This window comes from Crinia signifera, chromosome 3 (genome assembly GCF_055691185.1).
Source record: "Crinia signifera chromosome 3, ASM5569118v1, whole genome shotgun sequence".
In the NCBI taxonomy this organism is placed as follows: domain Eukaryota; kingdom Metazoa; phylum Chordata; class Amphibia; order Anura; family Myobatrachidae; genus Crinia; species Crinia signifera.
The window spans coordinates 255570609-255588719 of record NC_139219.1 but is presented as its reverse complement, the minus strand read 5'-3'; the positions used below and the strand labels follow the sequence as shown (position 1 = coordinate 255588719).

Below are 18111 nucleotides of genomic sequence, written 5' to 3'. Positions count from 1 at the left end.
TATTCCTGATACTCCCAGAAAATGGCCGGGTTTCACCCCCAAACGCCGGCTTCCTCTTAGTCAACATTTATGATATATATATACATTTTCTTTTGCTAATCGCCCTCGCACATACTGTTCATTGTACATATGGTATGCATGTATCAATAATCACTTGTTTGGCGAAGTCACTGATTAGTGATCCAAGCTGAATGAGGCCCATTGTCTGACTTGGTATTATGTGATTTGACACCTTTCATAACAATTCGCCTGTGCAGCTGTCTCCATAGGTGTGCTCAACCATGAGTAGGCCCTGTCTGCAAGCAGGGTCCAAACCAGTATAGTGCAGGAAAACTCAGATTGAAAATGAACTCTCTGTAGTACAGTATTTGGATTGTAATAAACCCATCAAACTTGCTTTAGGCAGTACTGTATGTATTGGTGATGGTGATCAAAAGCTCTGGTGAGTATTACAAAAAAAAGCCACTATTAAATGTCTCCATATATTTACTGCAGACACTCTTAGCCAGAATTACGTACTTAATTTCATTGAGCAAAAAGCCAAAAATTACATGAATGTCTGTGAAGGCCTGCCCTACGTGAGGCTATGCATTCAAAATAATAATACCCTACAAATCTGAAAGGCATTTTATATGGATGGGCCACTTATTAACAGACTGTGTGAGCTTCTCCACCCCTAAATAAGAATATAACGTCATCTTCATGGAAGAAAGAGCAGTGATTGATTCCAGGGTGACCTGGAACAGCCATCATGGAAAGAATCCACTCATCTCATTTAGGTGTTGATGGATGTCTATAAGGCAAAAGGGACTGTGTTTATTGGCCTAGAATGAAAGACCATATACAGTAAGAGCTTTCACATAAATTTACAATCATCTTGGAATGACAAGCAACCAAAGTAAGGGCGAGATGTATCAAATGGAAAATGCGGTAAAACCCCGGTTTTACCGCATTTTCCAATGTATCAAAAATGATACCGCACTATATGGTATATGTGGCGATACCATATAGAAGCCTATGGGCTTCTTTTCGCCGCCCGCCGACGCAAACCCGTCGCCTCGCCGCCCCCCCCCCCCCCCCCCCCCCCCTCTGGCTTACCTTCCTGAAGGGTCCTCCTGGACCCCGGAAGATAAGCCCTGCCTCCCCCTAGCGAAGCAGCCGGACATCCTTCCGGCTGCAGGGGGGAGGAGGAAGCACCGGAGACAGCATGCATAGCTGTCCCCGGCGTGAGGGGAGAGCGTGGTGGCAGGGAGGTGTACAGGTATCGCGGGGGCCTCCGTCACCGCACCGCGATGCCAGCCGCATATGTTAGTACATATGCGGCAGCATCGCGACGGGGGGGCGGCGATGTATTTTAATACATCCCGCCCTATGGCTGTTAAACACATGAAATTCCCAACAGATATGACATGAAGGCCAAGATGTAATAGGATGAGATTTTTAGTATGGTTCCAAAATCGCATGATATCACATGCTTAAAAATCTAAAAAATTTTTCTAATTCGCAAATGCATTTGAATGCTATTTTATGGGTAGAAACAAAAATCGCATGCGATTTGGTGCAATTTTCGGTCTTGAAATAGGGTTTATTTTGGTCAAGAAAGTAGTTAGAGAAAACACGGACACATAAGAAAAGTAAACTTTATTTCATACTACAGTAACGCACTCATACTTACCTATGGATTCCATCGAGGGCCTGTCCCTTTGTCCAAGTAGAATCGAATAGGGGTACCTGTGGAAGGAAATTATACTCACCTGCCCCCTCTGGTGAAGTCTGCTTTTCGAGGTGCACGTACCCCCAGGAGATTAACAGTGAATGTGTTTACATTCTCAGCTCCTCCCACAAACCGGGAGTTAGGCCTGCACACCAGCCAATCAGGAGCTGAGATTTTCCGAAGCCCGTGCAAGGTTAAATATGGAGGGGGGGGGACCCCTCACTCCTCCAAGGTCCCTGTCTGAGCTGACCAGCCACAGGTATTCATGGTTTGGCAGGAAAATGGTTTGGATCGGGGGGGACCCCATGCCGGTTTTTAATTGTTTCACAATTTTCTGGACAAAACCATGCACATCTCACTGATCTGTGCATGGTTCAGTCCAATTCACCAGTCTGAACCTGGCCTATTTTTTGTGATTTTTGGTAAAGTTTACCAAAAATCACACTTTATTACATTTGCGAGTTGTATACTTTATAATGGGAAAACATCTGGATGCGAACTGATGCACATTTTGACCCGACAGATCAAAATGTCCGAATTTTGCATCAAATAATGTGATTTTACATCTGCAAGTTTTACAAAACAGGCAAATTCGGCTGATCTTTTATTAAACTTTGAAAAGTCTAAAAATCTCATCCTACATCTCGCCCGTAGATCCTTATAACAGTGGACTAAAATTGAATTTTCTATGACATTATATATGAAGAACAGACAAATAAATATACAGTATTGTAACATTTTGTCCTGAAAGCTCCATCATTCTTATCCTGAGATGTATGTTTGCACCCAAAAAAAAAATCAACCAAACTGTTTATAAATGATCATAAATGACCTGTATTTCACCTGCAATAACTAATGGACTAATCTGCCCCCTGAAAAAGTAGCAGTGAGTATCCATACTAAGCAGCTACATCCTGCCCACAATAACAAGGTTACTTTATATAAATGTAGAACAGCCTGTGAGAAGAACCATTACTGTAGAATTTGAACCTAAAGGTCCATACACACTGATGATCGTTGTAATCGCTGTGGGGAAAGCCGCTCAGTGCATACACACTAAGCGGCTTTCCCCCTGCCCGGCGCTGTAAGCGGGGGGGGGGGGGGGGGGCGGATGGCTTTCCATTGCGCAGTGCTATGGAAAGCCATCCACAAAGCCGCTCATCTGCTGGTAATACCAGTGTGGCGGCGGGCAACGATGATGCGGGAGCACACAGCAGCACTCACCGCTGCCCCATATGAGAAAACTGAGCGGCTTTCACATGAAAGTCGACCAGTGTGTATGGGGCCTTAAGTGTTTGAAAATAATTAAAATCTAATAAGTGTGCCCCCAGCATCAGAGACTAATCCACTGTGCAGTGTGAACCTTTATGCCGCACTCTCTCACTCTTTAAAATTTTTACAGTTGCTAAACCATTTCATCTACATTTCATTGAACAAAAATCTGTGTGTTAATCAATGTTAACAGTTCAAATGAATTATCTTCTGACCAAGGTCAGTTTGTTTTATTCTTACAGAACTCTCTCTGAAACACCCTCATCTCTAAGGACAAGTCAGCCCTGATTTCACCTGAGCCCCCCGGTAGCTCCCTGGGAGAGCTCACTAAGATTTGGCACTTGATGTGTAATTTTTTTTTACATGTGATTAATTGCATGCGATTTATAACATTTAAGCCCGGAAAGCTCAGCAGCCACCCAGGCTTTTAAATAGGATTTTTGAAATCTCCTGCGGCCTGCCACTTGCTGCAACCTGCTCGCGCTGGTGCTTAGCACGCGCGAGGTGCCACTGATGGCGGCACATAACTTTTATCTTATGTGCAAGCAAGAATACCTGGTGGCAGGAAGTAAGCAGAGCAGGGATGGTCGAGGCATGGGGCAGGGGGTAGGGAGAGGACTAGGACTTTTGCGGTAGGGTATGCTTTGATGAAACCCATCCCAATGCCTAATGATCTCTAGTTATATTATGTAATACAATTTCATTACACCACTCCTTATGCCCCCAAATCAGCATTACCCCACGCCACAGGCCCCTACAAAAGCGTTACACCATCCTGTTTTCCAACACAACATCAAAATTTACACCACCCTGCATGCCACCACAATAGCATTATACCACTCCAAATACCACAACATCATTACACCATTCCACATTCCATCACATCAAACTGCAGTACTCCACAACGGCATTGCACCTCCCTGAATGCCACCACAACAGTTCCCCAGCGGAGCTGGGGAACTGTTGTGGTGGCATGCAAGGAGGTGCAATTCACGCACGCACACACATTCATTCCAGAGGAACCCAAGCAAGCACGGGAAGAATATACAAACTCTGCACAGTTAGGGCCATGGTAGGAATTGAACCCATGACCCCAGTGCTGTGAGGCAGTAATGCTAACCATTACACTGTCCGTGCTACCCATAGGCCACATGCCACCACCCCGCATATCACCACAACAGCATTACACTAGCTTGAATGCCTTGACTGCACTATATCTACCTCAAATCCCTTGATTAATTAATATACTAGCTACCATGCCCCCTCCCCCCCAAAGAAATACACAATCTAGACATACATAAATTAAAGCAAATACCTACATTACACCAACTTGTGTGCACCAAGAAAAACTATCCCTAGTAGAAAAATAAATGCACTACTTTACCACCATATACTCCCATACCCAAAAGTACCTGGTTCTGAGCATCTGAGCTACTGGCACTTGCATCAGCAGCTCTTCCAGATTTACTGTCAGATTGCTTTGTTTATCTTACTTTAAAATGCCTGGTCAAAAATTAGAAAAGATAATAGCGTTATTTAACTGCAGCCCCTGAAGTGTATGAAGTTATTTTGACCTGTTATTACTATCACTGCTACTACAGGCACTTTCACTTCTTCAGGGAACCCCCCAGTATGTGATTCACCTGAGTTTCTGGCACCACATGCTGTGACCGTAATTGGTATACAACATTTACTGAGGATGCTGACCACAACCTGCTTCTAGTTGTACTGTGTGCAGTGTAAATAGTCCACTTAGCCTGGGGGGAGCAAAAGCTGTCCTTTTTGCACCCATTGAATGTTTCACCTGGCAGCCAACCCCACGGGGCGCCACAACCTTATTGGTCGGGGGAAAGATATAGTTTAATGCTGGTGCATGATAATTGCTGAAAGTTGCCCCCTCAGGGGCATCTGGACTAACTCCCTACACCACCTACCTGATGTCAGAGATCTCTATCTCTATGGACATGCATGCATACTGTATGCACATATTTATGTAAACATCATCATAGAAAACACTATAAGGTATACTCAATGCCCTGGCGGTGAGCTACGATGGAGTACAGTGCTGATAGCTCGCCGGCAGTATTCAACTCACCCCCTTCATTCGCCGTTTCCACCTTGCTGGTTCTTTTCAGCGAGGTGGAAATGGAGATTGTGCACATTAAAACGGCAATCCCGCCAAAAACAAGCCATCCTCGCCACACAAACCCCCTCGCCGGCGGCATTGAATCCCGCCCTATGGAGTATGCTGAAAATAGTGTATTAGAAGGAAAATACAACAATAAGGAGCCCATTTACCGGTTGTTAAAGTTTAGATAAATAGAGTTTCTTATTGCTGCTACTCGGGCAATAAGAAATGAATATGCCAAGATGTAATAAAAACAAAATGAAAACCCCATGTCAACTTTTTGATGTGTCGACCTTGTGCATGTGGACCTTTTGAGGTTAACCTAGACACTGTCGACCTAATATACCACACCCAATTACCAGTTATTATACCAATACTGTGATGCTGTGTTGTTTTCCATGTGATGTTGCAGCGCATTGTACTTAAGAGAAAAAAGTGAACAAAATGTGTACAATAATCCTGTATCTCCCCAAAAACTGTATTGCTGCAAGCTGGCATACAATGACAACATCAACACAAAGGTGCAATAATCTTCAAATACACAATTCAATCAAATAATGTGGGCACATAATATTAGTGGTTTCATTTCCAACCAAATGCAAGATCACAGCATAAATCAATTGTTAGTCATTCTCTATCACAGAAATGCGGTAAAAACCCCGTTATCGGGGTTTTTACCGCATTTCTGTATTCTCTAACCCCCCTCCGCAGTGTCAGCGCTGCGGAGGGAATCGCCAGAAAAAGCTGGCGATCCCCTGCAGAAGCCTATGGGCTTCTTACCGCAGCGCTGTGTGAGGGATCCGTCACGGATCCCTCCCAGCATGCCCCGCGGCCGGAGCGTCGGTCTGCGCATGCGCAGACAGACTCCCGGGTCATAGACCCGGAAGTCCAGCAACGGCGCCGCATCGCAAGGGACAGCTCTTACCGCAAGAGCTGTCCCTTGCGTTAATGACCGCATATTTTAGAGAATATGCGGTCATTAGAAATGCGAATGCCGGCGATACCGGGCTGCAGATTTTAGAGAATCCCGCCCCTAACCTTAGAATCAGTCCCATAAATCAGTGGTTCCCAACCTTTTTTTCTCTCCCGTACCCCTTGATTAGGTTTTTCATTGATAAGTACCCCCTCCTCTCATTTTGAAATATGGACAGTACTTAGCGTTATGCGGATCCTTATGCATGTCCTTATATTAAGGAGGAGAGGAGGAGTAGTATACAGCAAGGAATCATGCCCTTCTGTGTCTAGACACTGGTTGTGTACTATCTCCAGGGTTCCCGCTAACACCAGTAGGATTAATGCCGCTGCTTCCTCCACCTTTGTCAGTGCTGGGCAGATGACTGCTGATGTCTGATGGCAGCATGGGAAGCTCCCAGTGGATTGCTGGTCAGACATATGACACAACATGGTTTGTCTCCATGGCAATGAGTCTTCTTCAGCCATCAAAAGACCTTTTCATCATCCGCCATTACCAATATTATTTTCAAGTACCCCCAACTGGTCTGCAGAGTACCCCCAGCGGTACTAGTACCCGAGGTTGGGAACCACTGCCATAGATTGATCTATAGAGATTTCACCATCCATAAACAAGTAACATAAATGCATAATATCTTTGAGGTCACAGTTGCAGCCCTGTGAACTTTTTTTTTATTAAGCTCAAATGTCACAGATGTGATGTGATAAACAGTGCCCTGTTAAATAATCTCTGACACATACATATTGTGTCCAAAACAACAGGGAAAAATTGAATAAATACTAAATACTAAAGGGCATAAAGCAAGCCTCCAATGCCGATTTGGCTTTTGCATATAGATAAATAGATGAGCCCATGCACCATAAAAATTAGACATTCATCTTAATGTATTTAGAATACATTTAATGTTACTGAATCAGATTGATGGATAAGAGACAGGAAATAGACCAGTGTGTCTTGTTCCAAAAGCTTCAGCTTTCACAAAAACTGTCATACAGTACATGGGGTGGTGGATGAGAGAGCTGAGGGGACTCCTAGGGTGGCAATGAAAGGTACTACAGTCAATGAGGCCACAGTGGCTGTTACATTGCAGGACACAGTGCTGGGACAGCTGATGCGAGGGTGCTAACAAGATTGAGAGGGGGGGGGGGTACAGAAATGGTAAGGGGTTTCTTGTTAAGAGCTCCAAGTTAAATTCATGTGTGACGTTAGTATCACACCTCTGATTATGTACATTTTACTGCTTATGGCTTGGTCACATCCCGTGAGGTGATAAATGACAAGAAATATTATTATTTATATCATATATTATATATTTGAATTATTGTAAACTGGTTGCATGAATGTGAAATTACATTTGGTAAAATAAAACGTAACAAAAGATTTCACTTATTGGGAAATTGAAGTAGCCTTTTTTATTACCAGGGTTGGTGCTGAGACCTGGGAATTTGCTGAGTTGCTAGATCTGCAAATTCCCGGGATGTAGTTTAAAAGGGATATTTGTGATGAGGTGGGGTGCTGCGGCCTAGCTTGCAGTCAATAATCCAGTACACCCCAAAGGTATTTTTTGCTGTTGGGGAAAGGTCTGTATAAAGGATAGACAAATTATTGCAAATTATAAATTGGCAAACCTTATTTTGCCGGACTTCATTTTTGTGCATGGAGAAACTATTATCCTGACACAAGAAAGGGGTTTCTCCAAACCATTGCCACAAAATTAAAAGCACATTAAGATTTACCTTCAATAGAATGAAGGCCAACACATTTCAGAAGTAAAGGCATCTGGGAAATACAGATTTGAAAGGCCAAGTGCCAGATGTTGACGCATTATGTAGTACTCTAGAGGACACATCTCCACAGCTTTCAAGTCCAATGGAGATATGGGTTACACATCTCCAGCCAACATTTGGCATTGCACATGGTGATCTGAGGCTTGTGTCTGGCTACTCAGCCATATAATGAAGCTCCTGACAAGAGTTTCTGTTTTGACATTTCCTCCAGAGGCAGCTTGTAACTTGGCAGGAAGTATTGTGGACAAGAATTGACAGTTTTACGTGCTTCAGTTATAGTCAGTCCTGTTATGTGAGCTTATGTAGCTTACCACTTCATAGCTGAGCTGTTGGTGCTCCTAGGTCGCAACTTCACAATAACTATACTTATACCTGACTGGACTTGTAGGAAAGGTAGCATCCTATGACAGAGCCACAATGAAAGTCAGGAAGCTATTTAGGGCGAATCTTCTACTCCTGATGTTTGGCTTTGGATTGTACATGGCTGTAACGCAAATGACTAAATATATGCGCATCCAAATGTCTGACATTATGAATGAACACCATGGGACAATTTGATCTTGTAGATAAAATGTACCGATTTATCCACCAATAATACCATATTTTAAATTGAATGATACTTTGATGCAGTTAGTTGCGTAAGATCATTGTAATAGAAGGAGCTTGTTAAGGCTGCGGTATTCATATCCTTTTGATGTGTTCTATTGAAAAAATATATGTTTTATGAACTTTTGTTACAAAAAAAATCTAACCTATATCAAATATTACCCGACAAGAACGCCTTTCATGCTGTGAAGAATACAAGTTCACCTCTTGGATTTTTCACCAAAGAACACTGGGGCACAGTAAAAAGTTAGATATATATCTTTACAAAAGCCAGAATAGAAGACAGCTAACCTCAGTTTTTTTTATCTCTCGAATACCAGAATAACCTAAAGCATTAGCTGCAGGAAACAGGACAGAACGATTCTAATTATGATTTTATTATGACAAATAATTCATGTGGTTACATAACACTAATAACAGACAGAGCGGCAAGCTTTTATCTTCAGAAAGGGTACCCCCTCTCCGCTTGCTGTCAGAGAATAGTGGCTTGGAATAATAGACAAAGTGCCACTGGTTCCTCTGCAACTGACTCACATTTATTTAATAAAGTGAGACTATGTTATAAAAAAGATATGCAACTGATCAATGGCATAGCTAAGTCTAGATTCATTCTATTAACATTTCAGCATGATAATAAATATAACAGTTTATGGTCACACAGAATGGCAGAATATATGATGGCAATGGGTATAGTGATGGTCTACATAAAAGGGTTCCAGGGTGATGGTCAATTGGTCGACATGCATTAAGTCAACATGTACAACGGTCGGCATGGTCAACAGTACTTAAATGTTGAAATAACACATAAGGTTGACATGGTTTTTTTGTATGTTTTCCCAACTTTGGCTTAATTTACTATACACATTTATTATTTATTTGTTTATTAACAGTTTCTTATATAGCGCATACATATTACACAGCGCTTTACAGAGTATAGTTGAGCATTCACACCAGTCCCTGCCCCAGTGGAGTTTACAATCTATATTCCATACCACATGTACACGCACAGACATTCTAGGGTTAATTTTTGTTGGAAGGCAATTGACCTATCAGTATATTTTTGGATTGTGGGAGGAAACCGGAGTACCCAGAGTAAACCCACGCAAACACAGGGAGAATATGCAAACTCCGCACAGTTAGGGCCATGATGGGTATCGAGCCCATAACCTCAGTGCTGTGAGGCAGTAATGCTAACCATTACACCGTCCGTGATGCCCTGAGCTGAGACTGGGACAAGTACCCTGTGCCCGAAGCATTGTGAGTGGTGTGGGTACATGTTTCCAATAATTGGGGTCACATATGATTAAACGTACAAAATGACACCCCAAAAACCTCAACCTTTTTTCTCTCAACAATTTAAATTTTGACTTTTGATCACGTCAACATTTTTTACCTGCCAAACTTTTCCATGTTCACCTTTTCATCTAATGCATGACAACCATATTAACAATCATTTCTTCAAACTTGTATTAAAACTAGACATTAAAGAGGATGTTTAGTTTTTCACAATACCCTACTTTTTGATTTGCTTCCCCTGCATGTAGCTTCACTCAGAACCCCTTAACCCCTTAATTACCAGGAAAATACCATGTCTGGATGAGTTAAATTACATATTCTAAAGAGGACCGGTTGAGAAGTTGTCCGTAGTAACCAGCTTCTAGCTATTTTTTTTAGAAAGTACTTGATAAAGGATAGCTGGAAGCTGATTGGATGACTGCTATAGAATGTTTGATTCATCTCCCCTCTGTACATAATCCATTATGTTCAACATAGAAGAATGTGAGGTTATATTAAAATCTATTAAAAAGGAGAAATTATCTAAATCAGGGCTTGATACAGTTTCTAATTTGGCAGCTTCTATTCGTTTTACTAATCTTGAGTTCCAGATTTTCAGCAATAACTTTTAATTTTTGCATTCTGTTTGGAGGCTGATGATAGAAGACCATGTCAAGGTCCTGCATGTACTTTACACTTTTGATGGAAGATAGAACACTCAAGTTTTATTTATGTGCGAATACAATGGACACCAATAACATGTTTCACTTTTTGCTTAATTTTCTGTACCGGTCCATTTTCTGCACCGACTGTACCAATACCATTAGTTGATTTGTAGAACAGTGATTTCAGAAGTCCAAGTTTATCTAGTTCCCATGGTGTTTAAATAGCCTTCTGATGTTGCTCTTTCACGAGGTACTACTGACAAAAAGGTTTCACAGACAGCTTTGTTCTTGAAGTATCTCACATACAGAAGATGATTACTATAACTCTTCCACATCATTTGATCCATCAAGTAGTATAGTAACATATTTAGCTTCTTTTCATTCAGAAATCAAATGATCCTTAATAACATTTGCATTGCATTTGCATTGGAGACGTTTTAATCAATGCCATATTAATTTGTTGTTTCAACCCCCAATTTTCTTCCCACAACTTCAACCCCCACAACTTCAGTCAGAACAGGGATTGCTTTTTTTTGCGGTTTAGTAGGCCACAATAAAAAAATAAATTTGAAATGCTTAAACATCTTTTCATCCATAGTCTTTATGCATGCACCTCCAGGGGTATCTACTGGAGCAAGTTGCGCATCTCAAGCTTTTATACACTTTTGATGCTGGTATGATTGGATGATGCTTTCAAAAGCTGTCCATCTTGAATGGCCCTGTATAGCCTTGTACTATCTTTGAATTTCCATTTGCCATTTCAGGAAATGAGGATTATATATCACATTTTATATTACCAGTGGTATGATCATAGATCAGCCATGGAAGTTCTTTGCACCATTCTTGCATGAATTTCCTTCTTCTCATGGGTTGAAGGAGAATTACAGAAGAGGTTGTGCTTGAGCCATTTTCACAACTTGTTGATGTCAATGGATCAATCTCTTCATCACAGCTAATGGAACATATGGGTTTTTTTCCTCTCCCAGTAGACTCTGAATTTACTTTTATTTTCAACTGTTTGGGATTTTCTTAAATACCAGTGTTTGTTTCACATGATGTACACTTCATTATAAAGTTGAAACGAAGATGAAGTAAACTATTTAAAAAACACCGATCTATACTGAAAAATGTTTAAAAAAAATACAAAAGTGTGAGAAAGGAAGAGGAGGCGTCGAGCACACCTGGCCGCACTGACATTAATGTCCGTCAGGAGTGGGTGAGGGGGGCCGGGCACCACTGCCCACGCTGCCGCTGATCTCCATCTAGAGGGGGAGAAGGGGGATTGGGCACCACTCTGGGGCCACGCAACTACGGGGGTAAACCACAGTTAAAATCCACAGCTACCAACCACCACAGCAACAGAGGGCCCACAATGCAACCCCCCGGCAATACTTGGCCATGCATACCAGACGAAGTTGGGACAGAAGTGTGTTTTGGGGTTACCCCTGCGCTGTCAGTCAGGACACATATAAGAATGTTGAGGTGGTCTAAGGTATATAACACACCAAGCACAATGAAAGAGGACACGCTGTAGTAAAAAGGTATACATTTTTATATAGACAAAAATAATAAATAAATATTCAGGGGGGTACAAAAACAGAAACTGGAATTATAAAGACACATAAACATATAATAGTAAATATCGCTTGATACAATTAATTGTGTAAAAACAATGCAGGCTTGGTAGGAATCATATAAAAACTTGGTGCTGGCGTCCCAGCGGGGATAATAATGATGCAGTCAGTGAAATATGGGTAAATTCCCTCCAGGGGAAGCCGGATTTTAGTACAGTTGGAAAAGAAATGAAGCAGCAACTGGGTTAATAAGCCAAGATTGTAACCTGGGTTAGCGAGTAAGCTGACACGCAGAAGTTCATGCAGGTAATGGCTCTTACGATATGTTTGCTATAAGCCAGGGTGTTAATTAGCAGATAGACACAGTTAGTAGTGAGCCCCGGGTAGTGGGTAGCTCATTTGCAAATGCAGGTGTGTTAACACTCACTGGCTGTTGAAGGGTGAAACGTCACCTCCTGTACGATCTTCTGTGCTGGCTGTCTGCCAACGGAGGGCGAGTGAGCAGCGGCTTCCCGTTTGGAGGTGAGCCCGGCGTCCACGCCGTTGGAGAGGGCGGGGGACAGCCGGAGGTAGCTGAAGGTAGACGGAAGTGTTTACGGCTTCAATCTCGGAGGGTAAGGGCGGAAGTGGATTACCAAGTCTGCAAAGGTACTGGCGGAAGTGAGCAACGCGTTTCGTCTCCCACGGACTGGAGACTTTTTCAAGCTGTGCTCACTTCCGCCAGTACCTTTGCAGACTTGGTAATCCACTTCCGCCCTTACCCTCCGAGATTGAAGCCGTAAACACTTCCGTCTACCTTCAGCTACCTCCGGCTGTCCCCCGCCCTCTCCAACAGCGTGGACGCCGGGCTCACCTCCAAACGGGAAGCCACTGCTCACTCGCCCTCCGTTGGCAGACAGCCAGCACAGAAGATCGTACAGGAGGTGCCGTTTCACCCTTCAACAGCCAGTGAGTGTTAACACACCTGCATTTGCAAATGAGCTACCCACTACCCGGGGCTCACTACTAACTGTGTCTATCTGCTAATTAACACCCTGGCTATAGCAAACATATCGTAAGAGCCATTACCTGCATGAACTTCTGCGTGTCAGCTTACTCGCTAACCCAGGTTACAATCTTGGCTTATTAACCCAGTTGCTGCTTCATTTCTTTTCCAACTGTACTAAAATCCGGCTTCCCCTGGAGGGAATTTACCCATATTTCACTGACTGTACCATTATCATCCCCGCTGGGACGCCAGCACCAAGTTTTTATATGATTCCTACCAAGCCTGCATTGTTTTTACACAATTAATTGTATCAAGCGATATTTACTATTATATGTTTATGTGTCTTTATAATTCCAGTTTCTGTTTTTGTACCCCCCTGAATATTTATTATTTTTGTCTATATAAAAATGTATACTTTTTTACTACAGCGTGTCCTCTTTCATTGTGCTTGGTGTGTTATATACCTTAGACCACCTCAACATTCTTATATGTGTCCTGACTGACAGCGCAGGGGTAACCCCAAAACACACTACTGTCTGAAGAAAATAACTCTATTTTTCTTCTATTAGAGGTCAGGCAGACCTCTCACTCCTGCAGCAGCCAGCCAGGGCTTTAATCTATAAACTATTCATTTACGTTTACATTATTATTGAATACACCTTTTAATTTAGCGCCGGGGATTTCAGGAGATTGGGACTGTCCTTCTCTCCTGAAAAACAACCAAACTCGAAGTTGGGACAGAGACCAGGATGGCAGGCTGGCAGTCAGCACAGGCATTTTTGTGTCCATAGAATAACCACTGCAAGGATATAGGCATGCCCAGGAGCAGGATCTGTTTCCTCCCTCCCTGCAAAAATATCTGGCCACCAGGAAGCCAAATTTGGTTGCCATGGCAACCTGGCCCCTGAGATGTGTCAGGTCCAGATCTAGGGTGGTTTTTGTTCTAAAACTGAGCCAGGTTAGCTGGGTGATATCTCTTCTGAACAAAGGTTGTGCTGGGACTTTCTGTCTCTCCAACAGTTACTGTCTGTTTTCCTGTATCTCCCAGTGTGCTCCCGTGTTACTTTCTCTTTTGCTAGCCCAGTGAAACAAACATGCCCCTAGTCATGTTTCAATGTGGTTTAAAAAGGAACAGGGGCTGAAGGAGAGGTGTGTCAGTGTTTCCACATCCTGTGTTGCCAGAAGCTCCTGACAAAACAGGAGGAGAGGCAGTAGGAGCTGCTTTAACCAGCAGAGCCTGGGAAGCAGATATATATATATATATATATATATATATATATAAGTGCAGTGACTGAGCGGTCAGGACCCTGAATACTGCAAATGTTCACCTGCGACCCTGCTCTGTACTGTATTAAGCTGCCAACTGCCTCTTATGTGTTTTTAGGGACTCTGCTGGAAGTTTTTTGGGAGACTGGTGTCAATCTGATAATAATGCAGTGTTGATAAAAGCCCTTTGGTGAATGAAAGATGTTACATAGGAAGCTTGTATTGGGTGTCTTTTACCTTACTTCTCTAATAAATAGTAATTACAAGGCACATTATCCTTATCTGTGTGTGCTCTATTTAAGGGGGCTCCAAAACAAAAGTGGGCTTTATGTTGCTTTATGTCCTACATCAGGAACCTACACAGGGACTGTGGGGGTTATTCTGGTTGATTCATAAGGCTGCGAATTCGTAGCCTTGCAAGTCCACCATGCCCCGTCCGACGAATGCCGGGCCGCCTGCCCCCCCTTTGCAGCCTGTGTTCCCACGCACAGGCTGCAAATGGATGTTTAACATAAACATCCATTCGCATGCTGCGGGGAACACCCACGCCGACCATCGAATGATGTGGAAGGCCCATGCATAAGGCCCATGTAAGGTTGCTCTGAGGTAACCTTACATATGCACGCACCCTCAAGAGGAAATGTGGTGATGTCAGCTGCCGGCTCCCCAAAGCATCATGGCCTCTTTACCATGGGAACGCCCAGCATTCGCATGGGAATGCACATAAAACACTGGGAGTTCCCATATGGTGATGCCCGCACCCCATGTGCGAATCAACCAGAATACCCTCCTGTGTGTACATGTGAAATACACTTACCCTGAGCCACATTTGAATTTTTATGTCTTCAGAGTATAAGCCAAACCAAAAGTTTGCTTTTAAACGTATTTATCATATTTTCAGCTCCAATACCAAAAGCACAATAATCATCACTGTAGTTCATTCAACCAAGTCCTTCCATTACTATCATACCGACCATATGCAAAACAATCCTGAGCCGTGTGATGATTAACTTTTTTTTTTTTATTCGATTTTCATTTAAAAAATCGTGTTATGCAGATTATAACGGCCATATACCAAAATGAGCGCAATAAAGTAGAACAAAATAAATCCCACAGAAGCACCTTTGTTCTGCTCCGTAAGAAAATCCATACACAATATATGGCAGGCTCTTGATCTCACCTACCTCTACAGTAAGTGTCTCATTCAATATTCTAGTGATCTCTGTCTCATGAACGCAGTTAAAGAACCAAAATATGTAACACACAGTGTTTAAGCTGAGGTTTTAGGAATTGCAAATTCAATAGTGTAAAAGCCAAGCAGCTACAGAATGTATAGCTGGTGCTTGTATGATCAGGGAAATCCTCCGGGAAGTATTTACACATCACCAGCAACAGCACAAGCTGCAATCCTATACATCTAATTAATTATGGTTGCACTTTAAAACTGACTTTGAAATTGTCAAGCAACAACAGTAAGGGCAATCCTAATGACATACTAATCTGTAGATTGGATAGCTCTACTTGCCAAACATAATTAACTATCAATATAATCCCATTTTAACACCAAAGACTTAGAGATCTAATACACTAGCATGCATAACCGAAAGAATATACAATAAAAAGACCAATCCACAAACATACATCCCGAGATGTCGTTAGTCAGTGACAGACCAGTGTAATTTGGAATAGATATTATCAGTAACTCCAGTGTGTTTATTGATTATTAGCCAGTGTAAATAGCAGCAGACACGTACGCACAAGGCACTGCTGGTACAATGATTGCATGGCTGGTAGTACAATCCTGAAAGAGAGCAGTGACATTAGTTTCAGCACCAAGGACAGCTCACCCTGTAGTTTACACTCAATTTGTCATCATAACATCCCTCAGCATGCATCATAGACGGTGAATTTATATCACGCACTATGTAAACTATTATTTCTGTACTCCCCATTAAGGTCTAATTCATTTAAATTAAACATGCCCATTTTATTCACAGCAAGGAGACAAATATGTTATTGATAGCAAATCGTACAGACTTTATTACGTTGGGTAATGAATCATTATCCATAATGCTGATTTTACCAGAGTAATAGAGTATTCAGATAGATAAAGGGGTCTTCAGTATAAACGGGTCAAATAACTCACATCCCAGCATGAGTTTTGCCAGGCAAAGCAATAAAAAACAGATCAGACTTTTTTAAACATATTTTTTTCATGCTTTCTTTCTGAATGAAAAGAGGCGATATACTACCAACCCTCTCAGAGATCCCCATAAAGAACATTTCTTACCTTTTTCTGGACTTAAATTCTTGTATACTTCAAGGTCTGCCATTAAATATGTAACTATTATACATTATTGGCACACAAAACGCAGATGCTCCCTGGGTCCAAGCCTCTTCATTTTTCATATTTCCAACATTACACGAGAGAGAGAAAAAGGTTTCCCTGGAAGAAATGTGAGTCGCCTGCGAGAATCCACAATCTTCAGTTATATCAATCTAGTGATGCCAGATAGCAGAACTTTCTCTAAAGTGGAAGGTTACATAGGAAGAAATCCAGGAAGCGTCTGCTGGCTTCAGCTGCTATTGTGGGAATGCACTGGCTGTGAATACTTTTGGTATGAGACATGAATGCATAGTGGAGTGATTAAGCTCCTTGAGGCATTAAATGTGCAAAATCCCCGTGCAGATTTCAAACGTAAAGGAATTCCTTCTTACATGGAGAGGTCAATCACAAAGTGATTAACATTTTAAAAATGAATGACAGCTATATGCTTAATATATATTTTTTAAAAACCCAGCAACAATCCTCAGTGAATGAGCTCTCTTCACAAAAGGCACTATGTGAATGTAATTGCTATTCTCATCAAATAGTCACTTAAGGACTTGATTACATTTATATTATTGTTCCAGGTCTGTAAGGAGCATGCACAATTGCTGGATCCCTCCTTGTAATGACAGGTAACACACGCAGAATCATTCGTGACAGGTCTGACTAGAAAGTAAATATTGCATTTCGCTAAATGACACGTTGCACAGAATCTCAAGTCTGTGGTAAAAAGAGTGTAGATATTTATAGCATCCTTTTTAAAAAAAATTTACAAATAATTTGCACTAAAATATAGCTTTAGAACAGGGACCGGCAACTGGCGGACCGCGGTCCATCTCTGGACCGCAAAGGATAGAAAAGCGGGCCGCTTGTATTGTCTCATTTGCAGAATGCTGCCCTGTACATATGCTTATTGTTAGAACCGGCAACTTCAGGGCCCGCCGGAAGTGCGGCGGCTCATCCGGTCCATGGCCCAGAAGCCACATTTGCAGGCATTCCAGGGTACTGACCGCAGCACATTCTGGTGCCAATTATATCTCAATTAGCATTATATAACCCGGGACTGGTTAGGGGGTTATTCTGGTTGATTCAGAGGGTCTGACGAAGTCTTCAGACGAAACATGTCAGGGTCTGGCTTGTGACACTCGACATCTCACTCATCCACCCGGCAGCGACTCCTTTACCGGCCTCCAGGACGCAGCAGTGTATTCCAGCACGGTCATGCCTTCTGGGATAGTGGTAGGATTTACTAGCCCAGTGTCTGCTGAATTGCGTGGTGATTTTGATTAATGCCTTGTGGTAGCCAGCCCACAGTGCTTTATTTTATGGTATGAGCAATTGCTAAATTGTCTCTGTGGAAACATTTATTGGAATAAAATACTCATTTAATGACCTATAAAGCGCTCCCCTCTGTATTTTCCTGTCTAGATTGTTACCTTCAGAGGAGTATCTGCAGTCACTATACAGCTTTGGACCTTGGTGCTTATTTATCCTGTGTGTTACACAAGTGATATATTGCTGGACATTATTCTAT

At 42.3% G+C, this 18111-nt stretch overlaps 1 protein-coding gene across 1 annotated transcript in view; it reads right to left on the bottom strand.

Annotated features, from left to right (window-relative positions):
• The window catches only part of PLCH1 (phospholipase C eta 1), a 155832-nt gene extending 138628 nt beyond the window's left edge, over positions 1-17204 (bottom strand). The window contains exon 1 of the mRNA XM_083177900.1: positions 16539-17204. Coding sequence (XP_083034026.1) covers positions 16539-16581 — 43 coding nt within the window. The 5' untranslated portion in view covers positions 16582-17204. The remainder of the gene's footprint in view (positions 1-16538) is intronic.
• Positions 17205-18111: the final 907 nt, after the last annotated feature.